The sequence below is a fragment of the Rhinolophus hipposideros genome, assembly GCF_964194185.1.
Source record: "Rhinolophus hipposideros genome assembly, chromosome: 11".
Lineage (NCBI taxonomy): Eukaryota > Metazoa > Chordata > Mammalia > Chiroptera > Rhinolophidae > Rhinolophus > Rhinolophus hipposideros.
Genome location: NC_138057.1, coordinates 77,688,410 through 77,714,886, shown reverse-complemented (window position 1 = coordinate 77,714,886; position 26,477 = coordinate 77,688,410). Strand labels below are relative to the sequence as shown.

The following is a 26,477-nucleotide window of genomic DNA, read 5'->3' as shown; positions in this document are numbered from 1 at the left end:
CACTCCTGGCAGTTGCCCTGTGATTGTCCCCATTTATTAGATGAGGAAGCTGAGACCTTACAGCTGGGGATAGAGAGAACCAGGATTTGGGCCCAGGGCTCTGCTCCCACACCCGCTTGGGCAAGCATTTACTCGTGCAGTAGGGTGCATTCCCACTGCCCAGGTAAGGCTCACCCCAGACCCCAGGGAAACAGCTCAAGTCCCAGACTCCATGGCACGAAGGAAGGGAACTTGATGGGGGAACAAAGTCCTGTGGAGATGGAACAAGCACGTGGCATGAAAAGACACAGTGACAGGTGCAAAACAGAGGCTTTAATCCAAACAGCAATGAAGGCGCGAGGGGCTCAGGGCCGTGGGGGCACAGGAAGGAGGGGCTCGGGAGGCACTGGTCTAGACTCCAGGAGAGGCAGGCATGGAACCTCTCCTTGGAAAACTGTCTCTGTGACTCACGTCCCAGGTTCCGCCTAGGCCATCAGCCCACATCCAAGGGTCAAGCCCCTGAATTGTGCTTCTCGGGTGCTCCTCCTTCTCAAAGGTTATGTGGCCCCAGATACAAGGAGGGGATAGTGAGAATAGGCCTGGGCTTGGGCAGGGGAGAGTCTGCAAGAGCCAGGCCTGGGAGCTGCCCTAGAAGAAAACTCTGGAACCAGCATGCTGCTACCAGTATCCCTAACCCCTCGGGTAGGCCTACTGAGCCCAGCCCAGCTGCCCCTCTTCAGAGCCAAAGCCCGAACTCAGGGAGCCATCACTAGCTCATCCTGGAAGGCCAACAGGTGAATTCAGGGAGGTGGGAGGACAAGGGAGTGGGCTTCCAAAGCCCTCCTGTGGCCAGCTCCCTTCCCCACCCCACCCCCACCCCAACCCGTCCAGAGAGCCAGGAAAGCAGGGCCAAGGGCCTTGGAGGAGCAAGCAGCGGTGAGGAGGGAACAGAAGCGGCCATAAGAACGTACAGGGAAGAATCCAGATTCTCACCAACCAAAACTGGCCCCAAACCCCGCCCCTCCCAGGCAGAGCACGCTTGGCAAAGGCAGGCCTCACCCAATCAGCCCTGAGTAAGCCCTGCTGGGCCCCTCCCAGGAGCCCAGGGCCCACACCAAAGGCAGCTTCCAGAGGCTACTCTGGGGAGAGGACAGGTGTGCTTATGGCAGGAAACCCAGCAAAGCCAAGGACCAGAGAACAGAAAAGCAGGATGAGGCACTGGACACAGGTGCCCGTAGGCCCAGGGGCAGCCGTGAGGAGGAGCTGGGTCACTGGCCAGAAGTGCCAACGCTGCCCACTGCCCCACCCCACCCCGGCCTGGCCGCCAGCCTCAGCCTCCAGCCCTCAGGACACCCAGACGGCCCCCCAAACATGGCTTGGGAAACTGACCCACCCTGAAGGGAGCAAGTGCTCCAACCCCGAGAAAGGCAATGGGACATGGGAAGGGAAAGCAACGGAGCAGCAAGATACCTCCCTCTCCCCACAGTGGTGCAGAACAGCAGGGCGTCTCCAAAAGGGCCTGGACAGCGGGGAGCAGAGGAAGGCCGGGGGCAGGGGCAGGGCCCAGGGACCTTGTCCCAGCCCCTCTTACCTGTCCACCACAGGGGAACTCAGGAAACTGGCCATACTTTGGTCACTTCTCCCAACCTGGGTCCTTCAGCCTTATGCCCCGAACCTTCCTCAACCCTGCGCTCACCACCCACCCCAGTAAACAGCCTCTCGTCAAACAGAAAGAACAAAGGGAGGGTGCAGGAAGGGGCGCAGCTGGGGTGGGGAAGGGCGGCACAAGAACTGCAGCCTGGACGCTCTGGCTGCTCAGCGCCTCCTAGCACGAAGTGACAGGTTGGATGGGCAGCAGGCTCCCGAACTTGAAGTGCTGGATCACAGGGAACTTCTCCAGGCACTGCGAGGAAGGAGGCGGAAGAGCGGAGAGGTGAGGCCTGCACTGCACCCCGCCGAGGCCTCATCGGGCCTCCAAGGGACCCCTGGGCAACTCTGGGCGCTCAGAACAGCACAGTTCCAAATGGTGTCCATCCAGCACCCAGGTAGTGTGCCAGTCTCAGAGCTGCCCCCCGGCCTTTGGGAAGGCCAAGGCTTCCGTCCTGTTCCCGACCACCCCCTCCCATCCAAAGACCCCACTCTATGACAATCAGATCCACCAAATAATGACAGAGTGAGGAGCGGGAGTGGGACAGGGAGAGGGAGAGGCAGCCCAACCCCACAAAGCATAAGCCAAGAAGAGAGGAAGTCAAGTGACATCACGGCCCAGAGGGGGAGTTGGGACCAGAGGCAAAAAGAACCCTCCCGATCACTGAGGACCTCCTCGCCCAGGTCCTATCCCTGGACAAGAGGTGTGGGGACACCGGGACACAAGCATGAGCAGGGACCAAGACCTATTTTCTCCAATTTTCAATTCTTTGGACTGAAAAAGGCATCTTGGCACTTCAGAGTGAGACAATAAGAACCAGCTGACCGCCCCCCACCCCCAGGGCAATTCCCAGCAGCCCTGTGCGTGGGGCAGAGAACAAGAGCCCTGAGCAGGGGCCCTACTCCCCAAACCCTGCCCACCAGGGCCTCAGCCCCAGAGCTCTGGCAGAGGGGACATGGAGAGAGCAACCGACCTACCACAGCATGCACCCCTCTGCCCTCAGGCACAGGACCAGGAAGTGGGGAGGGCCCTAGCTCCCAGCACCGGCCCTGCTGTGCCTACTGCACAGGCCCTGGGCACCAGCAAGCTCTCAGAGGCAGCAGCTCCAGGCATCTGCGGCCCTGCCTCCTCTCACAGCCTTGGCCACAGAAACTACCACCTCCTGGCTGGGGTGGGCACCCCCTGGCTGGGGTACAGGAGGGGGTGAGAGTCCCATTCTGTGACTGTGGTCTCAACCTGCAACTACCTTCGAAGGGCAAAGGCATGCCGTGACTGGCCCAGGTTCCCTCAGCTCAACGACCAGCTGCAGAAACGAGGTTGTCTAGGCAGCTGTGTATCAGGGTGAGGGGTAGTCCACAAGGACAGAAGGGAGGCCAGAACGTGAGCAGGGAAAGAAAAACCGTTTGTGGAGTGGAAGGATAGGGAACCAAGCTCAGTGTGGGAGCAGGACTCCAGGCTACATCCAGGCTCCCGGGCCTGGGGCAGAGAAAGTGGGGAGCAGGCAGCTGGGGGTGGTCCCTGGTGGGGAGGAGGAGCAGTACCAGATCTAGGCCACAGGGAAAGGCAGCTGCCATTGTGCTTATGTCATGAAGGAAGTGGTGGGAGTTTGTAAAAGGGGGAGCCAGGGCCCTGGAATTCCAGAGTCAAAGGTCAACCTGCTTCTAGCTCTCATTCAGAGAGAAGCCACAAAGGCAAGAGGCTTAGGGGGAGGGGGCAGGGGCAGAAGTTCTGTCCACTCTGCCCTTGGGGACCCTGCACAAGCTTCCCTGTGGCCACAGGAAAGGAGAGGCTCCAGGGCTGACAGCGGAAGGGGGCCTCCCGGGTGAGGCCTTTCTCCCATCTAACTGTGCGCACCTGTGTACCAAGCCCAGCAACACTTCAGCCTGTCCCCAGACAGACCTTCCGGCTTGAGGCGCAGGCCTGCAGGCCCTTCGGGGACTGGTGGCTCCAGAAGGAGCAGAGGCTCTCCGGGCCTGAGGAGGTCCTTCTGAGGGGAGCGCCAGCCCAGTGACAGCCCTCGGGAAGGACAGGCCCCGCCACACACAAGGGCCCTGAAGCATTTGGTTCTTCAGTTCAGAAAGGCCAGGACAGTTTGGAAATGTACAGCTGGTCCCAAATCCTGAGGCCACCTAATGCCAGGTCAAAGTCCCCTTCAGCAGCCAGCTCTGGCTGGCAGGCCTGGCCTTGCTAACCCCCTTCCAGACTTGAAGACAGGTGGGCTTTGCCCACAGACCGAGAACTGGCCTCAAACAGCAAGTGCTCCCCTTGGGCAGGGAGCACGGGATCCCCTGGGCTCTCAGGGAACAGAGACTAAGGGCCATCTGCTGGAGACCAACTGTCCGAGACCTGGTGTTCCTCCACTAAAGTCGGGAGTTCAGCACTGTCCTGCCAAGGCGCCTTCCGCCACACAGCGCCTGGCAAGGCTGCCAGCTCACACTGCGCCTGTGCACCCAGGGCTGGCACTTTCCGTTTCAGGAAGGGCGCTCGGTCATCTGCTCGTCTCCCTCTGTCTGAAGTGCAGGTCGTTTTCAGTCACTGTCCTCGTGTTCAACATCCGCAGAAATACTGACAACTGTCAACACCTGAGGCTGTTTGGTCATGGCTGCACTATCGCCAGTTCCAATCTTAATTTGCTCCTCCCTCATCCTGTCAACTCAACAGTTCTTCTGCCTCTGGAAGGAGCAGGTCGAGAAGGGTGGCAGGGTCTCCTGTTCTGCCTTTAGGGGCCCAGGTCACAATAAGTTTAGTCACCCAAGTGAGAGCCTGCAGGAAGGACAGCATTTAAGACCCAAGCAGGAAAGGCACCGGGTCCTGCCTGGGGTGAGGTGGGAGGCTGGAGGGGGCCCTGCGCACAGCCCCTAGCAGTGGGGAGCGCTCAGCAAGGTAACTGAGTTCCCCCTCAGCACCCACTGGGGGACTGGTGGGGGCAGGGGGTGTCAGGAACAACAGGATACCCAGAGGGCAGTGAGAGAGCCAGAGTAGAGTGCTGGCGGCTGCCCGGAAGGTGCAGCCCCAGCTAACGCTCCTCTCAGATTAGAGAGGTATGTGGGTTGGAACCTAAACACAGGATGTGAAGTCCAGAGGAAGGGGATGGAGGGGGGAGGGGGCGGAAGGGAAAGAGGGGGCCAGGCCTGGTCAGTCCCAGCACCATTAACCCTTTCAGGGCCATGCAGAGCGAGCCAGGCCCAACCATAGCAAGCCGCAAACCCCCTTTGGTCCCTGCCCCCCGACTCTGCTGATGGGATCTGAGTAAGCTCTGGGTGTAACGCAGCAAAATCCTGAGAACCTCCCTCCCTCTCCCCACAGGAGAGGGATGACCAAGAGTCAAGAGATGGGCATCTGAGACGCCAGCCTGAGGCGAAAAGAGGAGATTTTGGGGATCTGCTGCTCCAGGTGAGGGACTTCACATCCAGGCCCTTCCCTAGCCAAGGTCAAGCAGTTCCACGACTGATCTGCCCAAGATGTGGAAGAAGCAAGCGGGAATGACAGGGTGGAAAGCAAATGTCTCCTCCCCACTTGCGAGAGAAAAAGCCGCCTCGTTGGCTGGGAGAAGGGCGCCAAGGACGAGGAGAGAGGTCAGGAGCCCCCCTCAGGAGCTGGGCAGCTGCCTCCCAGCAGGGGCAGCTCCAGAACCTGGACCTCTCCCTGCCTTTCTGACTTGAGCAGGGAAGACCACCTGAAGTGGTCAAATAAAAATGCCAGCTCCCACCTGCCCAGCCATCAGACACCAAAGTTTGAGAAGCACCACTTTGGGTCATGCCTTCAAAGGCTAAAACCCTTTCCCAGGCATGTTTTCATTTGTGTGTCCCCACAGGTGACAGAACTGCCAGGGGCCTCCAGCCATCTGACAAGTGGGAATGGAGATTTCCCCCTCCGCCCAGCAGCAGCAGGGCCTTGCCTCACTCAGTGCAGAGCTGGGCCTCAGTCCAGTGCTTCTTTGACAACCCATCCCACAGATGGAGATTCTGAGGCCACAAGTGTCAGCGGAGCCCAGCCTAAGATTCAGAGCAAAACAGTGGAGTGTGTGTGTCGGGGGAGCAGCCCAGGACCAGGAGCGTCAGCCAGCCAGCCCCCACTCACCTCGGCCTTATACATGCGGATGAGACCCTGGTTCACTTTGGACCAGGAGGGGACAGCACTGATGTTCCACAGCTGGTTGGAGTGCTCGGCAAAGGGACCCGTCTTCATCTGGAAAAGAGTCCACGAGCTAGAGAGGTGGCCCCTGGGAGCCCAGCCCTTGCTCCCCTGCAGCAAGGTCAAGCGAGCATACACACACACACAGATGCATGCACGCATAAACGCACGCACATACGTGAGCATGCACGCATGGGGACCCGGCCGCACACACATACAGGCACACAGAAGTGCCAGGACAAGGGTCCCCCTTAACCTGCAAGATCCAGTGGGAAAACATAAGCCCCACAGTCACCCTTTTCCTTCCACAGCCAAAACAAGCAGGGCCTGATTCCCATGATCAACTAAATCTAGCAACCTCAGAAAAATCAAATCTCCACCCAAGCTCCCGGTGCGGCTCCAAGTTCCAGAACCACAGAAGGTCCCCCCAGCACAGGGATCCTCCCCCATTTAGATAACAGCAGGAGCAGCCTGGACCCGACCCCCCAGCCCAGCCCCACACCCAGGGTGGGTCTGCCACAGGGCACTTGGTCTGCACCTGCCATTGGCATAGGTGGAACAGTCGAGGGAGGGGTCAGCTTGGAGGAGGGCCAAGACGGGTAAAACCAAATCCAGGCACTGACTGCAGCACATTCAGGAGGAAGGTCTCTTTAGAAAGCCAACCTGACCTCGACAGGAAGTGTGAAAGGGGTGGCAACCACAGCAGCAGGGACAGGCAGGAGCAAGGACAGCTCCGCTCCTGGTCCCTCCTCTGGCCAAAAGTCTGGCCTTGGGGAAGGAAGAGAGCAATTCTGCAACAACCCCCGGGAGTTCCCGTGACATCAGAAGCCACAGCACAGAGACAGGGAGTCTGTGTGCCTGAGTGTGCCCCTCAGACAGCATGAGGCCAGCACATTTGCACAGATTAACAAGCAGTTCACGGTCCCCTGGTCCCCTTCAACGCTGTCTCCCTTCCCTGGCCAATAAGCAGTATTGATGCTGGAGAATCAGGGTCCATCCAGCACCTTGAGCCCCAGGCTTCAGAACAAAGTCTGCAAAGCAAAGAGGCTAAGCTGGCAAGGAAGCATAGACTTGGACCCTGAGTATATGGAAGGTTCCAGAAGAGGCTTGCTGGAGGTGGGGCTGAGGGAGAGCGATTCTAGGGAGAAAGGAGGGGTCCAAAGCTCTCTCTGCATGTTGGGCATCACAAGAGTAAAGACCCACAATCCCCTCACCACCCTCACCCCAGCCCCTGCCCTTTGGCTGTGGTCTCTGCCCAGTGACCCACTCCCACAGGCTGCTCCATTTCTCCAGTAAGGGCAACTCTTACAAAACTCATTTTACCCCTGTCATCTCCCTCCCCCGGCCCCAAGTTGAGCCTGTCTCAACCTCCCAGGTTCAGTAACAACAAACTCCTTCCTCCAGCAGTGAGGCCACAGCCCACGTTGCTGGATAAACCCACCCAGGTGCCCACGGGGCTTATCCTGGGCCAGTCTCTTCACCCAGAATCTTTCCCCTCCTCTATCTAAAGCGCCCTCCTCCAGGAGGGCAGCCAGGCAACCCCCCCCCCCCTGCAGTGGGCCTGGCCTTCACAGAGCTTTGTTCCAAGGATCCCACTCAAGCAGGCTCCACCCCCATCCATCCCCATCCCCCTCGCCCCGCCCCTTCCCCATGCTCTCTGCCCCTTTGGGACAAGGGCCAGGCTCAGTCCTCTCTTGCACACTTCCAGGCCCTGAGCTCAGGGATCATGGGAGCTGTGTGACCAGTTTCACTCTGGTCAGGGCTCCGTGAGCAAACCACCCAGGAGGCACCCTGCTTTCTTCGGCCCACAGCAGCAGCTCCAGGGGAGTGCTCAGCAAGGCAGGCATATGGATGCTGGGAAACCAGAGGCTCTGCTTCCTGGGCCAGCCTCACCCACTAAGGGCATGGGGGGAGGGGGCGGTCTCTCTAGACTGCTGACAGAGCCTGAGCTGGAGAGCCTCAGTGGCTCTGCCCTCCCACCCATGGGAAAGCTAGAGATGCTATTTCTCTAGAGGGGCTGCCCCATTCCCTCCCCCAGACCTTCAGTGTCCAAGATCTCCTAAGTCCTTCAGGAGACTTTGCAACTCTGGGAAAGGAAAACAGATGAGGGGGAAAAAGCAATGGGAGCGAGAAGACAAAAAAAAAAAAATTAGCTCATTCTAGCCACAAAGGGAGAAGAGAAAGAGCGAGAACAAGCAAGCAAGCTGCAGTCCCGCAGTGACCCCAGGGGAATCGTGTGAGTCAGAGCAGCCATATTGAGCAGGAAATTACTCACAGACGCTGCGTTCCTGCCTCTCCACTCCCAAGAGAATCGGCCTTTTGTAAATGGTTCCTCTGTCAGTAACTGAGGGGGGATGGGGCGGGGGTGGGGGAGGCTCTGCACAGCACCTTCCTGTCAGCTCCTTCCCTTCCAGCTGAAATCTGATCCCTCCCTTCCCAAAACTCCAAATTTAGAAGCCAGATTGAAACTGAAATTCTTTTCCTGCCTGCCCTGGGCTCTTAAAGGCGCCAGGGCTGCATTTCCTGAGGCAGCAGAAGCCCTGTGAGAGGCAGTCCCTCTTCTGGGATGCCACGGGAAGCCGCCCAGGTCCCAAGCTGGTCTCCCAACCCTGCAGGAGAGCGGGAGAAACCTGTTTCGACTTCCAACTTCTTGTTTGGTTTCATCTCCTGGTTGCACCAGTCCTAGTGATCCCCAGGTCTGCAGAGGGAACACCGCCCCCTTCCAGACCAAAGCACCCAGAACCCCACATGGGCCCCCTGGTCCCGGGCGCAGTGTCAGGCCTTGGGAATCCCTTTGTTAGGGGGTGCCAGGCCAGGTCGCTCACTCACCAACTAGGGACTGCAAAATGCAGGACTGAGGTGAGCAGGGGAGGGGTGGCGGGTGGTCCAGACACAAGCTCTGGAGAACTAGCACTACATGTGTTGTAATCAGCAGCCCAACCAAGTGGGTAAAAAGGGGCCCTCACTACTGTCACCTCGGCTCTCACCACCTGCTAGTGTCCAGTGTGTACCCAAGCACCTAGACCCAAAGTGAAAAGCAGGCCTTGCAGAGGCTGTGAAACAACCTGGAAGTCTAGGGCCTGCCCCCGTTCCCAGTTCAAGCCTCTTCCCCAGTAAATGTTACTAGAACCGTCTCCAAGTTCAATGTGCCTTTAGTGCCATCTAGTGGCCACTGTAGAATTTTTCTCTAGCAGAAGAACTGGGTCTCAAACTTGGGGAAAGCGTTTGGGTTTTTACACCAGCATAACCAACCAAACAAACAAAAATACAAAGTTTTAACCTGGATTCAAGTCTCATATTCCCTGAAGCCCCACCTGGCCTTCCTCCTTGTTAGTTACTGACAGGGACCCAGGGGGTTGGTCTACCACCAGGCGGAGCCAAAACAGCTTAGCCTTCTACTCCCAGTAAGCAGCCACAGCTGAACAGAGAAGGTGCACCCCTTTCCCTCCCCTGCTCCTCCTGGGGTCTTCCGGGGCTCCGAAGATCCATGAGTTTCACTCGAGAGAGAGCAGCACGTGACTGGCTTTCTCGGCAGTGAGCCAGGCTGCCCGGAGTCCTTCCGACCTTGGGCCGGCTACACTGCTGAAGGCAGCAGATCTCTGAGAATGAAGCGGTGGCCGCCCAGCCCTCAGTCCGGGGTCCATTTGCTGACTTGGAAAAACGTGTCATTCCCCTCTGGCCTCTGGAGCTTGGTGGAAGCCTGAGCTGAATGCTGACCAGGGGGAGCCTGGAGCCCCGGCTGCTTAACCAGGCTTCTTCCCCTTTGCAGGGGGGCTCAGAATAGGCAGCTAAGACACCGCCCCACAGGTGGGGGTCCACAGGTGTGCCACGCACAGCACTGAGGCCCGGAGACATGCATGTGGGCATCCAGAAAGAGAAAGGAGGCAAGATCCTCTCCAGACAGCAGAGCCAGGGCACCCTCTGTAAGTCTGGGGGGGTGGCGGGTACTCAGCAGGGAGGATGAAATGTCCTGACACCTCCTAGAAGAGAGGCCCTGAGAGCAATGGATCCCTAACTTCCATGTGCAGTCACCTAAAAGTATGTTTAAATGCAGGTTCCTGGCCCTCGTCCCCCAAGATTCTGATTCGGAAAGCTGGTGTGGAGCCTAGGAATGTGCATTTTAACATGCTCCGCAGACAATCTTCAGGGCGTAGTTCAAGGCTGCACTGTCCCCCTGCTTTAGAAGGGGACAACAGCGCCGTTAAACCACTCCTGTGGACCTTGTGGCCCCACCTGCAAGATGCTGACACCCCCCCTTCCGACCTGCTGCATCGGTCACCAAGTCTAGCTTGTGAGGGAGTCTTAGTCCCTCAGCGCAAGGAGAAACCCGGACCACTGATGGGGAAGGAGACCCGGGCGGTCAGGAGCTGACCTAACCTTGCAGAGGCCTCGTGGGGCGTCCTTCTCATTCACCCGCCTTCTGGGGCCAGGCCTGCCACCTGTGGGCGCAGCTCTGGCTCCTGTCCAAAGCCACCAGCCTCCATTCATTTCAGCCTGGAGGCTGCCGGGGGCTTCTCACTCCCTTCTCCTCACCTCAGTGATAAACAGGATGCACTCCAGGAACATGTAGTCCTTGTGATTCTCATTCACGGCCTTCTCATCGACAAAGTGCCTGGGCTCGACACGGGTGATCTGGGAACAGCAAAGAGTGCCGGCATCAGAACCAGGTGCTCACACCACTGGGGCACCTCACCCAACACAGGATGGCGAAGGAGCGATAACCGGCCTGTGCGTGTGTACATTCTAGTGTTAATAAGCTCGGGCTCTGTCACTTGCTGGTCCTGTGACTCGGTCCCCTCATCTGTGCAGTGGGGATCAGCACAGTACCTCCCTTGCTAGGCTGCTGAGTGCCATCTGACAGTCATGGTGCGTACATAGGTGTCAGTGCTGGCAGAGATGGCTCCCAGGGGCATTGAGATTTCGGGAGATAATCTACCTGAAGCCCTTAGAGCAGCGCCTGGCACAGAGCAAACACTCAACAAATAGTCACTTATTAATACTAGTTTGTCGGCAGTTAATGCTATGTGGAAACAGAAGTCATCCCCGCCCCCTCACCCACTTCAGCTTGCACATGGGAAAGTGGGAGAACCACCAGAGTGGGCCCCGAGCAAGCAGCCCACCACCCAGCACTTGGTGGCAGCTCTCTGATGGCCCCACACACACGGCTCAATAATGACAGCGCGTGACATTGGTCACCAAGTCAAAGAACCCCTGATTTTCAACCTAAAACCCCACAGCTGCTGCCAGGAGCTGGGGCACATTTCACACCAGTCCATTCTGCGCCAGGCAAGGGCCCCTGCTCCAGCCCATGTCACGTCCCGTTATCCCGGCGGCGCTCTGACTCCGCCTCCCTCAGCCTGCCCTGCTGGTGTGGCAGAAGGTCGACAGCTCGCAGCCTCCGTGAATAGCGGTCTAATGCCTGCTTTACAAGCTGTCACTGTATGGGCAGCAGGAGAAGGAAGGAGGGGTGGACGGCTTGGCGGGAGGGACACAGAACACACTCTGGAGAGTGGGGGAGTACGTGCCCCCCTTCAGTACCTATCAGCTGCGAACTGCCCCATATGAAGGGCAGAAACTGGAAGTCATCCAGGCCCCACACGCCCTGGCTGCCCGCTGGCTCCATCCTGTATGTTTTCTGGAGTTTCCGCATCACCTCAAGGTACCTGCACAGGAGGATGTGGAAGAGAGGAGAGGTAGCAAAAGTAAAAAAGACAGTCCCACTGGAAGCACAAGGAAGCCGGAAATAACCACCTAAGAATGTGACTGGTCTCTATTTCAGTGAAAACCTACACGCACAAGTTATGATCAGCTGGTACTCTCAAAATAATGTAGCTTTATTTTTTTCTCCCACACTCAGCCTTCTTTTGGCCCAGGAAAGGGGCAAAACACCACCTGGGAAAGGGAGTCAGAGCCATCAACTCCTGACAACGTAAGACCCTTGGCAGGAACCTCAGCTTCCCTAACTCGGGCTTGCCCATCGGAAAGCTGCTAGGAACTGAAGTTGCTTGTCTGCTAGGTCCTTCCAGCACCAACCTCCAAGGAGCTATGTCCAGTCCTCGTGGAGCTTCAGCACTGGCATTGGCAGGGGGCCTGCAATGGCACTATCAGCGCCCTCTGGTGACTGAAACTCACCTGTGCTACCAGCCAGGTGGTTTGGGTAGTGAGGGGAGGTCAGAGCACAGCCTGACCACCTGGGTTCACCCAGCTGTGTAACCTCAAGTGAACAGATCATTTCTCTGCGCCTCAGTTTCCTCATCTATAAAATGGAAATGACAGTTGCTACTTCCTAGGGTTGTTGTGAGAATTACAGTCATGCGTCACTTCACGACCAGGATGCGTTGTGAGCAAGGCATCGCCAGGTGATTCTGTCGTCGTGCGAACATCACAGAGTGCGCGTCCGAGACTCGATGCTACAGCCTAGTAAATGGGTTGTGTGTAAGCGCCTAGCTGTGCCTCTGCGTGGTGAACACCACGGAAGTATTAGCGGTCCTTGTGTAACCTTTCCTTCACTTGTTTTTACTTGAATTTGAACTTGTTGGAATGAGGAGGCTTGGACACCCCATCCAAAGCCAGAGCTTGATTAGGACAGGACGAGAGAACCCTCCAGCACCCTGTCCCCAGTCTGACCATAACGAGGAAAGAGACCCCCTCACTCCTCCTCCCACTGGCAGCCACCCCTCCTGCCCTCTTCTCACTCACCGATTGAACACCTTAAAGACAATAGCTATTTGGTCATCCACCCGGAGCACCCCAATCTTGCAGAGACAGCAGAGGAAAGCAGCAAAGGCTGCTTCATGTCCTGGGGGAGTAAAAAGAGCCGAGGTTGACAGTCTTCCAGAAAAAGAAGTGGGATTGTTCTTGGTCTCCCCAGTGTCTGAATCACTGATAACTGCCCCTCTAAAAAGGGAGGTCAACATGAAGATAATGGGGCCTCGTCCCCATCTAGGAAGACGTAGGGTTTTTTAAGAACCACCAATACTATAATTCTACTCCTAAAAGGCCCAGGCTGCTGACTTCTTAAAACAGGCATTTACATTTTATTTTGTAGGTTTACCTCACTCACCAATTCCACCCTATTTATTGAGCACCTACTATGGGGGCAGTCACTGTCCATGTCAGGCACTAGGGAGGAAGGCCCCGCCCTTGTTGGATAGTTTATGACAAACATTAAATATACAATCACTTCTACGATTCTAGCTCTAAAAGAGAAGGATATTGTGATAATTGCAGGATATCACAGGCAGACCCTGACATAAGGTTCAAGGTTTCCCTAAGGAAGTAATACTAATTGAAAAGATGAATAAGAATCGGCAGGGCAGGGGGGTGAAGAAAGCAAAAAGAGCATTCTAGCCAGAAGAAACAGCATGTGCAAAGGCCCTGAGGCAAGGAAACAATTTGATGTGTTTGAAGAACCCTAAGAAGGCCAGTATGGCCAAGGCAGAGAGCAAGGGAGAAAGTGTTAACAGGGTGAGGTTAGAGATCAGACAGACCTGAACAGCCATAGTAAAAAGCTCAGACTTGATTCTGAGAGCAGTGGGGAGCCACTGAAGGCTTCTCAGCAGCTCACACTGTAAGCAGGGTCACATTACAGGGTCAGAGGCATGCCCCTTCCTTTCCCAGTCACATCAAATAGGAACGGTCAGCACTACAGAACCCACTGACTGGACCCTGCACTGAACCCATGGTTCATAGTGTCATAGGAAACATATTTGGAGGGAGGTGAAGAGAGAATATTTTAGTGACTTCCTGTCCTAGCTCTGCAGAACGAAGGTCTGTCCACGGGCCTGGAAGCTTGTGAACTGTTACTGTCACCTGCACTTTCTGATCATGACCAGCCAGAGTCCAAGTGACATCACTGCTCACCTGAGAGCACCTGAGAGTGGAAGAAACCCCCGTCCCCCGCTGACCCGGCCATTCTCCCCTCCAGAGTCTTTCCCTGTCAGTCTTAGTCATAGCTCTACCCCGGAAAGTCTCAAAATACTTGATAAACTTGTTCGCTAGTAACACAGGCGCAGACACTAAACTTCCCCAGGGCCCAGGTCCAAGGGGGCCCTTCTCCGAGCCTGCCTCTGTAGCATGGCTCCTCCTGAGGATCCCAAGCCCCAGCAATGGGTGTGTGTGTGTGGCGGGGGGGGGGGGGGCGAAGGGGCAGCAGCACTTGCATTTGCCTGTTTCGGGGTGGAAAGGAGAGGAAAGGCGGGCCTACCAAAGCAGGGATCCTCTCAGCCACCCCCTGACCTAGAGAACACCCTTTTAGGGTGCCCGCATGCTCCCTTTCCTTGAGAGCTCAAGGACACAGGGAACGTGGCTAAGAGCAAGAGGTGTATGGAGAGCGTAGTCACAGTGATGCCAGAGGCCACCGACCTCTTTCATTTCTCAAGGCTTCCAGAAGCAGTTGCCTTGAGATACAGTAAGTGCTCAGTAAACCATTATTTTGGTGATGATGGTCTCTCACAGAGAGACCATCTTTAGAACAGGAATCCACTTTCAGCACACAGGCAGCACACATATGGCATGAGCTCCCCCTGGTGGACCCAGCCAGGACTGCAGGGGTAGCACAAGGCCTCCTTGTACCCAGCAGCATTGCACCCCAGGGGGCCCCCACAGGCTGCTTGCTCAGGGGTCCCCCAGAGACAACCTGAGAGCGAAAAGGAAGCAGCCCAAGAAAAGACCACCGTGAAGTGAAGAAAGTGCTGGGCATGGCAGGTACCTGTGCCATAGTCGATGCGCGTGGAGTTCCCCACTGACTCCTTTAGGTAAACAGCCACCTCAGGCACAGCAGCTGCCAAATGGGTGGGGACCACCGTGGCCACCAAGTTTTCTGCTTCCTGATAACACAAGAGACACAAAGTGGTGGCAGCAGATTAGGCAGCATCCTGGTAGGCGGGTGCCCAGGGGCAGCATCTGGCTAGGGGCGAGGCTGCCACAGCAGGCGGCCTGGCTCCCTGCTCTGGCCACAGAAGGAAGAGGGAGAAGAACATTTATTCTTTCACAACAGACTACCCTGGGGTGGCTTTTCACCTGCTGACCTTTCCTCCAGGTGACAAGGTTCTGGTGGCAAGGCAGCAGGGATCTGAAAAGAAGCCATTCAACTCTCCCATTAGGCAATTCATCGACTTTCCCATAGATGTCGTCTTTCTTCATACTTCCAGCAAGGGAGTCCGCGCCACGTGTCCACCGAACAGGTACGCAAGGATTACGTATTTACAGGAGCCAAATCACGGGGACAACCCACAACTGAAATGTCCATCGACAGGAGAAGGGATAAACGGCTATGTTCACACGCTGGAATAGTATGCAGCAATGAACAAGACCCACGCCACGCACAGCAGTGGGGATGAGTCACACAGACGTACCGTTGGGCAAAAAAGCCAGATATTTACATGAAGCTCAAACACAGGCACAGATCCCTCTCTGGGAAAGAAATCAGAAGAGCTGGGGGGATATCAACTAGGAACAGGCACGAGGGCGCTGCTGGATTGCTGGAATGTTCTAAAGCTTGATATGGGTGGTGGGTGCGAGGGTAAAATCACGTTAAGCTGTACAGCTATAATTTGTCAGCTTTAAGGTATAACTCAATAAAAACCTTTACAAAAAGAAAACAAAAATCAAGCCCATGTGCCATCTTAGAATCCAGAATCAGACCAAGCTACTCTTAGGGAGGGAACGTGTTCTGCTGGGTCCTTGCGACTCCCGAGCAATTAGGACCCAAGTTTCTCTAAGTTCAGTCTGTGGACCCCTGGCATGAGACCCTCCTGGAGACCTGGTGAAAACCTGGATCCCCAGGCCCCACTCCAGTCCTCCAAACTCTGCTTTTCTAAGGAGGGGGTAGCGATCCTGCATTTGTTTGCTTTAGACAGGTATCACCGTCGTATGATTCAAAAACAAACACGTAACAAAAGGGATGCATTGCGAAGTCCCACTCCGCCCGTCCCCATGCACCCTTTCCTCCTCTCCTGTCCTCAAAAAGAAACCGCAGCTTCTTCTTTTGTGTGTCCTTCCAGTGATGTTTCTCTATGCAAACCGAGGAACGCAAACACACTTGCTTCTTCTCCCTCTTTCTTACCAAAAGGCAGCTTGCCATGTGCGTCACAGGCCTCGCTCTTTGACCTGACAATACATCAGAGTCCCTTCCCCGAGTTCCCTAGTCAGCCTTCTTACAGCTGCACAGTGTTCCGTGGGCAGTACTAGTTTATTTAATGGATCCCCGGCAGACAGACACTTGGGACATTTCAATCTGGTGCCAGTACAAACAGCGACCTACGAAACAGCCCTGTGCAGAGGACCATGCACCCACATGGTGACTCCCGGCAGACGGCGGGGGCAGAGGTCCCAGTGACTCTGATACGTGGGGAAGCCCCGCCCAGCCCCCACGCCTGTCTGTGGCAGCCTCACCTGGTCGAGTTTGGCATACCAGGTCCTGTAGGCCTTGTTCCCAAATCGAGAGGGCTGGTCCATGGGAGGAGTCTCATCAATCCACCTGTCCAGCGTGTTGAGAAGAGCGACCAGTTTCTCAATGGCCTGTTGAGGCAAAGTAGAGGGGGCCAAGCTAACAGTGACCAGTGGCCCCAAGCTAGAGCCACAGAGGGCAGTCCCAAGTGCTGTTGGACAATGACCCCAAGGCATGGCACTAACTGGCATCTTCCTTGCTGTCCCCCCTTCTTCCCAACCATGCTACATATGAAAAAAAGGTCAGGGGAACATAGTGAGCTTTACAGAAAGGGACCAGCACCAGGTGGAAGGGACAGGTGTGGCTCCGGCACCGGGGTCGTCTAGCTAGCCTATCCAAGAGGAGCTGCTGGGTAAGCGCAAACTGCAGCCCTGAGCTTCTTCAATAGATTTTAGTGGGGCCTTCAGTTTAGTACACAGCACCTACCATCACAGAAAATAGAAATGTAAAAGGAAAAAAACCAAAAAGGACCAGTAATCCAGCCACCAAAAATAAACACTATTAACCTTGTATTAATAACATACTCTTCAAAAAAATAAATAACATACCCTTCTCATTCATCTTTTTCTAGTGTTTTCTGTTGCTTATCAGGGTGAGAATTTGGAAGGTAGCTGAACCTGCTAGACCCCAATCCCAGCTAAAACACCATTTAGTTGTCGCAAGACCTTGAACAAGTGACTTGAACTCGCAGCCTGTTTCTTCAGCTCAAAACCGGGCATGCTGAAAGATGCCGTCTAAGGCGGTGACAAGCACTAAACAGCCACCCATGAACAGTGCCCGGCACAGGGGAATGGCGTGTGGTTACACACATGGGATCGAAACACAGCTCATAGGGCACGCGCGGCTTTGGAGCCTGCTGTTTCCTCAGTAACCTCATTCCACGTCAAGTGTAAAGACCAGTTTATGATAGAGAACACTGCATTGGGCCCGCGTACTGCAACTGATTCACTGCTGCCCTTGCTGTTAAAGGCCTGAATGAATTTCGATTTTTTCACTACCACAAACACCACCGTGATGAACCCGGCAACTCACCTTTGTGGAAATGCTGGGTCAGAGGCACGAACGGGGTCGCCCTTGTAGGGCTGCCAGTGTTCGAGAGCCCACCCCTCAGGCCTACCTTTCCCACGGAAGGCAGGGCCTCAGGAGTGCACTGGGTGTCACAGGTCAGGGCAGCATTGGCACACAAATGTTACTCAGTGAGGAAATCAGGTGAGGCTGCCTCTCCAGTGTGGCTTACAGAAACGGGCCAAACGCAGGGCAACGAAGGGCTTGGGGAGCGCCCGACGCAGGGGACATGCAAAATGAGGTGGCGGCCCTGGGAGGAGGGACCCTGCCAAGAAGCTGATCGTGCCTGTGTCTACTGGGCACAGATGGTAGGAGATGCCTCCCAGACTTCCTGCGAACACTGGTAGGAACCAGCAGGGTGGTTGCCCACAGGAAAAGTTGTGACAAGGAGGGCAAGACATGGTCAGGTCTGCCATTGCAGAAACTTCAGAAAGCTTCCCGAGAGCTGTGTGTGTATTTGGGGGGTGGGAAAGGCAGGCTTGAGCTAATGAATACAAGTTAGCCAGTGTCCCCCGCTGCGTAGATCCAGGAGGCACGAATCACATCGGTGTCCATGAAAATGGTACCTCTGATCACTGCTCAATCTGACGGCAGCCCTCCCTCACCTCCCTTTTCCCTAGGCTTGAGGCTGGGGAGGAGAAAAAAAGATACCTGTAAGAAGAGAATGTTCCCTTTATATCTGGATGAGGCAGAGAGCCCGGGTGACAGAAGGCTGCCTTGCTGAAATGTGACAGAGTGCTGCCAGAGCCTGGCTTTGCCAAGAACCAGGAACACCGGTAAGAACAGAACAAACCTGAGCCCGGGCAGCACTGGACTTGGGAGGGCCGGCGCAATGATCTGGGCGCCAGGAAACACCAGCAAAGCCCAATGCCGGCGATCCCAGCCTTTCGGGAGGCTGACGGGAGAAAGCAGCCAGGCCCCAGCTGCCAGCTCGGCTGAGCCAATCAATAATTAAACTGCTCCTAGCTCTTCTTTCTGGAGAGGGTTTGGGGGGCTGTCTCTGCTGTTTAGCTAGTTGGGAGAGAAGTTAAAGGGGCAGGCACCGTGGGCTGGAGCCCCTTCGGAAGCACAAAGTACACTTTGAGCTACACTCCTTCTCCCTAAACCACTGCTTTCTTTTTGGATTTTCATGGACAAGTAAAAGTTTCTTCCAAATTTTACTTACCAATTTTTTATTTTGCCCTCATTTAAAAAATCAAACAGAGGGGCTGCCGGAGCTGAGCTCTCAGAAACAAGGTTGCGAGTTCAATTCCCACATGGGATGGTGGGCTGCAGTTGGGAGTTCAATTCCCACATGGGATGGTGGGCTGCGCCCCCTACAACTAAAGATTGAAAACGGCAACTGCACTTGGAGCTGAGCTGCGCCCTCCACAACTAGATTGAAGGACAACAACTTGGAGCTGATCGGCCCTGGAGAAACACACTGTTCCCCAATAAAAAAAATCAAAAAAACAATCAACAGAGCAACAACAAGACACCAGTCTCCTATCTACTATCACCTTTAATTTGCAAACACTTTCACCCTCAAAGAACGGGACAGACATAATCTCAGAATGAAGGCGAGCCCTCCTAACATGGTGTAGACATCGCCCGTCTTGCCCCTTTGTTGCAGGCAGTCTGGAGGCCCCCCGCAGCCCTGCTGCCCTCTCCCCAGCTGCAGGAGGCAGGAGTGACGAGGAGACCCAAGCTGCACCAGAAGAGAGTCCCCACCTGTGGGCCAAGGCCACATGCTGTGAGCCAGGCCTGCTGTTGCCCCTGCCAGCTGTGGGCAGAAGCTGGGAGACCAAACTCGTCCCCTCTGTCCACCAACTGAGCAGCACCCACCGGATGAAGCCCCACTCAGGAAGAACCCTAACTGAAGCAAGCACACTACTGGAAATGAGAACCGAAAAACAGCTAGTGACAATAATGTCATCTAGTCTGTGCCAGGCACTGTGCAAAACAGCACCCTGCACGTGGGATCTCAGCGAATCCTCCCAGGAGCCATGAGTAGGCCTGTGGCTCTTCCCACTCTACAGATGAGGACACAGAAGGTCAGAGGGGACAAGTCCACTCAGCTCAGAAGTGAGAGGTTATCAAAACCTGGTCAGCCTGACTCCAGAACCCCAGCAATTATCCGTGCTGCACACCTGCCAAGAGGGCAGCTCCTGGGCTAAGACAACACCTGGTTGGTGTGGACAGCTACCATCAAAGCCCCAGGGGCAAATAAGGGGCTTGAGAAGGATTTGGCAGCTCAGGACCTGCTGGGGTAATTAGAACGCTCCCCTTTAATTAGCCTTCCCCACCCCATTCCCCAGCCCACTCAGCACAGCTGAGCACCCCTTGCCATCGGCTCAAGGAGGAGCCCTCTCTCTCCTCAGACATAAGTCCCACGGCCAAAGTCCCATAGCAATGGGGGGGGCCAACAGGAACCAGGGAGTCGCTGGTGGGCCAGGTCCCAAGAGAAGGCTGTCAATCCCCAGCACAGGCCTGGCTCCCCACAAGTGACAGAACAGGACTGTGGCCACCCAGCAATCAGGGCCCAAGAGCAGGAGGGTTAACAGAGCAACGTGAACCTCAGGACAGGAGGAGAGGCTGGGCCCCGAGGGCAGGGCCCGGCCTTAGTCAAGAGGCGAGGCTGTGGCTAGAGCAGCAAAGAGAGGCTGGCTCCCAGGCCCTGGGGTCTGAGATAAGAGGCTCACTGTGGTTCTGGGCCACAGGAACAGGAATCCAAGAGGCCACTAGCGGCCTGGGATTCAGCCCTGGAAGATGGCATCCAGCAGAGCAAACAGCCTGCAAGACCACACCTTCCCATGGGTATCAGCCTCCCCACAGCACCTGCCCTCCCTCCATAAACAAGCCTGTCTCTGAAACGCAGCCAAAAGCACCCACCTAGCAGTGCGTGCCCTTCAACTTAGTATTTCCACGACTAGGACTGAATCCTTGGGAAATAACTCCCACAGATCCAGGTGCAAGAATATTCAGAGCAGCAATGCTAAACGTCTACGGTTACGGAGTAGTTTAAACAAACGAGGGCATGGCTCAAGGAGGCAGCCATTTCCACGGCAGAGAGGAGGAGTTCACAGGACAGGTCTGGGTGGCACTCCCCAAACTAACAAGGCTTCCCCTGGGAATCAGGTATGAGGGGGGCTACAGGGAGAAGTCAGCTTTTTGGTTAATATTCTACATTTCTATCAGTAATCTCTTCAGTCAGCACGTTTACCTCTTTTGTGCTCTTTCTTAATTAAAAAAGTTATATAAAGACCCCAGTTAGCAAAGATGCAGCTATAAAATAGCACATTTACCTTGATCCAATTTTATAAATATACATCTGTTCACAGCTTTACAAAGATTACAAATATCGACACCAAAATGTCACCTGCACGTGTGCTTGGGGATGTTATCTGCAGCACGGCCCTGCTGTGGGCAGTAAGCACACGTGCCTCTGGAGCTATTTTTGGACAGGCCCTGCCGGAGGCTTCCGGCCCTGCCTACCTCAGAGACTTTGTACTCGAAGGTCAGCTTCTTGCCCTTCACACCTTCGTTGAGGGTGAGGATGAATCCGATGTAGTCGGCGTACGCCTACCAAACAGAGGGGGGAGTGGAACGTGAGAGGGCTGAGACCCCCACTCCCTACAGCCCAGCCGGCCCCCAGCTCCACCCGGTTACCAAATTGCTCCAAGCTGCCCCTGGCTCCTAACCCAGAAGCAGGAGCAGTAGGAAGGTCACACCAAGCAACCACCCCACCCTCCATCACAACCACTGGTGGGCCAATGACACCTGGGCGTCCAGCCGGTTCACTCTGCTCACTAGAGCTGCCATCGGTTTCTTACACAACAACACCATGACCTAGATACTATCGCTGTTCCCTTTCTACAAACAAGGAAGCCAAGGCTTCAGGGAAAGTGACTTGTCCAAAGTCTCCCAAGACCGAGAAATGTGGAGTAAGATCCAGGAGGCCAGACTGCATGGCCGAGTCCGTGACCACGGCACTATACCACCAAGAGTCCAAGGAAACCACCAAGGGTCCCTCCTCTGCTCATCTTCCAGATGTTTCCCTCAGCAGACAGGCCAGGCTGTCTGCCGGCTGTGCAGATGCCCTGCTCCCACGAGAAGAAACTGTTTTCTGCCCATGGCCAGGTCTCTCAGCACACCCACCCCAACGTACAACTGGGCTGCAGGCTGTCCCCAGCACAGGGATAGAAAAGCACAGAGCTGCAGGCCCCTGGAGAGGCAGTTCCTGCGAACAAGCGACTCGTGTTCAGGCTTCTTTCTTTTTCATCCCTTAGCCCCTCACTTTCCTCCTTCCTCCTCATGCAAAATTTGAGGATGCCGGAGCAGGTGCAGCAAGCGCTGAGATGAGCTGTGAGAACCGACCCTCAGTTCCGAGAAGGGAACATCCTACAGCCTGGTCCTCCTGCGCGTCTATGGAATGGCTGCAGGGGGAATGAGGGGTCCCCCGGCAGGCCCGGTGGGTCACACACAGCCACTCTCCCAGCCCAGAGCAAGTCTGAACTCTCGTCCTCACTCTGGCAAAGCACACCGGGATGCAATGGGGGGGAGCAGCAAGGGACAGTCACCCTCCACAGGCCCTGCTCCCACACTGGTCCAGGTCTCTTAGTGACTTAAACTCAGGACACTCTCATGAACGTGACTGTGTGCAAAGTCTCCACCGACGCCGCCATCATCATCGTCACCACAAGAATAAAAAATCACACCTACTGCTCACTGGATGTCTAGCACTGGGCCCGGTGCATTTTGGGCTTTAAATCATTTAAGTCTCCAAACAACCCTATTTGACGGTAGAAGAAACCGAGGCTTGACCAGGTTAGACCTTGCCTAAGTCACAAGAAGAGAAAATGGCAGCCCGGGCTTCAAGCCCTGGCCCTCTGACCCCAGGTCATGCCCCTGGCCACTGCGCTCTGCTGCCCAGTGAAACTGTGGGCCACAGCAGAGTCACTGGCCTGGTCACAACAGGTCCACGCACTTCGCTGGTGAGCTTCAGAGGGAGTGAAGGCTTCTGTCAGGTATGCGCAACACGCACACCGGAAGGAACAGTGGCCAACGCTTCCCCAAAAGTGCTGCTAACTACAGCAGGGCTGGAAAACTTTGCCTGCGAAGGGCCAGACAGTAAATACAGACGGTGCCAAAAAAAGGTGTACACATTTTAAGGAAGGAAAAAACTGTATTGAAATTGTAATGCTCAATATATACCGATGAGAAAAGAAGAATACAAGTCACGTGTACCTACATTTTTGGCACGCCCGGTATTTTAGGCCCCACGGCCCATACAGTCTGGCTCATAAATTCTCAACTCAGCCCTTGTAGCACGAAAGCAGCCGTGGACAACAGATAAATGAGCGTGGCTGTCTTCCAGTAAAACCGTACTTACAAAAACAGGAAGAGAGCCAGATCGGGCTGGCAGGCAACAATTTACCAACCTGTGGTAATTTGTCTACAAAATTACCTGTGGTAATAGGTCTACAGCCTAGACCGACATAAGCACGGCAGACTCCTCGTAAAGAACCTGCCAAACTTGCCAGGGACCTCCCGAGCCTGCCCTTACCTACAAGTGACACTCCCTACCCCAGCCGAACAGACCAGGTGTTGGCACCTGGCTGGAGCTGGCCCCAAGGCCTTCCCGGGGTATTTGAAATTGGCTTTCTTTATCTTAGCCCAGCCTTTTCCCGCAGCCTGACCACAGCCCGGGAAGTGTACGCTGTTGGCACCTGCCCGCCATGTGGACAGGGCAGCACAGAAAGCTGCTCTACCCCACGCTCTAGGCCCCAGTTCCCAGGTGTTTTTACACTCTGCCCCTTCCCTGCACTAGGATTTCATGTGATCACCTCCTCTCCCTTTGATTAATGGCTCCCCAACTCTGCTGTTACTTGTAACCAAGAATCAAAGTGACCTACTCCATCATTTAGGGCATTCACGTCCAGCCAATATGACAACACTCCAGGGGCGATGGTGTATGAGAACCAGGAGTAGAACTCTCCAGGGTTACCTGGCCCCGGCGCCCAGGGACCTTCCCACTGAAGCATCTCTGAGTGCTGGCCTGGACAGGGAGGGACCGTCATCTCCCCTGTCACCTCTCTCCCTAGCCTCTAGCAGCTCTGGCTCCAAGAGCAAGAAGGATCAGGAGCTCAGAGCCCCAGTCGGGTCTACAAAACACTGTCTTTGAAAAATCCCAAGTTTCTCATCCCAGTTCTGACCCTACAACGCAGACACTATACTGGTACCTGAGAACGCTTCCATTTGCCCATGTCTGGAACCGTATGGATCTCCTTTTTTGGAATGATGAAGTTCTGAGTGGCTGGAGGGATATCCTCCGAAGAATCTGGACAAGGAAAATGAAAAAGGAAAGAGGTAAATAAAACCCTCCCTCCAATTCTCTCTCTTTCTCTCTCTTAAACTAAGACTATAATACCCAAGCCCTAATGTAAAGCAGACAGACATGTACTCCCAGGACAGTCTTGGCTCGTTAAACCAAACCCACTGGCCTCCTGCCATTCCTTTCTCTGCAAGGAAAGTTAAGGTATCAATTGTTGAGGAATAAAAGTGCCAGGAGACCTGGAGACCTAAGGAGTAGGACAGAGAATCTGAGATAAGAGCAAGGCAAACCTCTACCTAATTCAAAATTCAAAAAAGGGTCCAAGAAAGAGAGCAGAAAAGCTCTCTTCCTCCTCCCACCTGTTCTGCAAGCCCTGTTCCCAGCACCCAAAACTGAGAACCCCCTACTATTGGTAAATTGCTATTTTAAGATGCTAAATAAAAAGTTTTGGAAAAAAAAAAAAAAGTTTTGTAGGTCAGGCTGGTAACCTAAGCACATTGTTTTTATGGGAAAATGTGTTCCACATTCCAAATAATCAACTTGCAAATGATCTTTGGAAACAGAGCCCTTTTGTGAGTAAGCTGGAAAGAACTATTTCCTGCAAGGGGATAGCCCTCCTGACATTATTTCACAAGGAGGAAAACCTCCAGGCCAGGCTCTGTTGCCAGGGGAAAGGCTACCTTATAGGAAGCATTGCAACAAATCACTGATGAAACCCACACACAAAGTGCCAGAACATAAAATGCTAAATAAAAAAAAAAGCCTTCAAACTCAGGACTGGGGTAAATGAAGTCACACCCACAGTCTCTCCAGTGTCAGATTCTGCCTCTGACAAAGGGACCAACGGACAATTGGATCCCCTAAAACCTCTCCGTATAAGATGGAAACATCCAGTTTTAGAGATGTTCCTAAAAAAAAAATAAAAATCCAGAGAGTAAGTATAATGTGTACTACATTTGGGAGCCAGTCCACATGTACAACCTGTACCACTTTTGAAAAGGTTAACGGTAACCCACACTGACTGACTTACCTGCCATGCCCCATGCTTCGTCCACATCATCTATGGAACACACACTACAGCTCTGGGAAGAAGGTATAGTCGCCCCGTTTTAAGAGCTAAGAAAACAGGCTCAGAGACTGCGACTGGCCAGGCAGACCTCTGTCTGTAAGAGCCTCCCTTACAGGGAGTCTATGCAACTCCAAAATCCAAGGTTTTCACTACACTGAGTTAAGCAGTTCTCTCCTCTTGTCCCAAAACAGCCTGTTTCAACTTCAAAGAAGGGCCACGACCAGGGAACCTGGCTCTTCCCAGCCACAGCTCACCTGCAGAGCCTTCCTCTCTTCCAGCACACAGCTTCCCTCCCCCCCCCACGCCCCACCACCCCGTTCAAAGACATTCATCTCAGTGATAACTCTGGTTGCCTTGTGTCTCCTGATGTCATACCAAGACTTTTCTAAGACAACACGCACGGAAGTTTTGGACCAAACAAACGTCAGCTCTTTGTTCATCTATTTTTGGGGGGGGGTGGGGGGCGGGGCCCTCTTTTGATCTTCAGAGTGGATGAGACCTTCCCAGGGATCACAGAACGCGAGACAAAACAGAAGGGCTGTCAAACGCTTTCAAAGCATTGCCCACGTTTGGCCAACCTATTTGCTCCCCACAGAATTTTTAAAGTTTTCTTAGCTCAAGGTGGCGGTGGGGGGGGGGGCCGTCAACGACCAGCCTTGCCCTACACCGTTCTCTAAGAGAAGATCCTCTCCCTAGCACCTGCATCCCAGGTAATGGAGATGCACTAGGCAGAGGCCAGCCACAGTGTCAACGAAGGTTACAGATGGCGATGCTCCAGAGACTCTCTCCTCTGCTTGCACAACCAGCCTTTTTAAATTAGTGGTTTCGCGGACCGAGGACAGCTGCTCCCGGTCAATCCTCCGCCACTGGCAACTCCAGAGGCCGCGTCGCCGAGAGGGGAGGTGGGTGCGCGGCGGGCGGGGCCCGCAGGAGGCCGCGACGGGGACGCGCAGGCCCGGGCCCTCAGGGCACCTGAGCCCGGCGGCCCTCGCGTCGGCCCCGCCGGCCCCGGAGCTCAATTCCGCACGCGGAGCCCAGCCGTGGAAAAGGCCCCCGCTGCTGGCCACGGCGCTGCCCACGCGACCCGCGGGCAGCCGGGGCTCCCCGAGTCGGGTGTCGCGCCCCACCCGCCGCCGCGGCGCAGCCCCGAGTCGTCGCCCTCCCCGCCGAGGGTCCCCTCCCACCACTCGTCCCGCCGCGCCCCGCAACTCCAGTTCCTCCTCCGGGCCCATCGGCCCCGCCCGGCGAGCTCCTCCATCTCGCGATCGCTCCCTCGCTAAGACCCCCGCCCCACAGCTCTTCCCCGCCCCCACGCCCGCCGCCGCCCCCGCGCCCCCACCCCGGCCGGGCCCGACGCGCCCTACCTGGCGGCGACTGCCGCTCGCCTTCAGCCATCTTCCTCCGTCAGGAGCTGGCCCTCACTGTTCACCTCCGCACCCACCCTTCCTTTTCCCCGTGCTCAGAGCTTGCTGAAGAGAAATGAGCACCGGCCGGCTATAACCGAAAGCCGAGAATTAAAGTCACCCCAGCGAAGACGACCGCCATGTCCGTGCGGGGCACTCAGGGATTATGACCGGCAACGGCCGGCTCGCGGCCGCAGGGCTCACTGGGAGGCGGCGGCCATGTTGGTGCGGGGCGCCCGGAGCATGCGCACCAGCGGCGGGCCGACCAACCGTCCGGCCAACCGCCCGCCGAGCCCTGGGAGCGCGGCAGCCATGCTTTTGCGGGGCAGGCGAGGGACGTTGCGCAGCCATGCTTTTGCGGGGCGGTCTCCACCTGTCATCTTTGTGCGTGCCTCTGACCCTATCCTGAGGGATAT

At 55.4% G+C, this 26,477-nt stretch overlaps 1 protein-coding gene across 1 annotated transcript; it reads right to left on the bottom strand.

The window, feature by feature from the left end:
- Positions 1-292: 292 nt before the first annotated feature.
- Positions 293-26,211, bottom strand: PTPA (protein phosphatase 2 phosphatase activator). The gene is given in 11 exon segments (XM_081067510.1): positions 293-1,882; positions 5,708-5,815; positions 10,295-10,385; positions 10,387-10,393; positions 11,300-11,424; positions 12,461-12,560; positions 14,472-14,589; positions 16,157-16,282; positions 20,751-20,837; positions 23,498-23,595; positions 26,023-26,211. Coding segments are annotated over 11 exon segments (969 nt in total). The 5' UTR covers positions 26,054-26,211; the 3' UTR covers positions 293-1,804.
- Between the last annotated feature and the right edge of the window lie 266 nt (positions 26,212-26,477).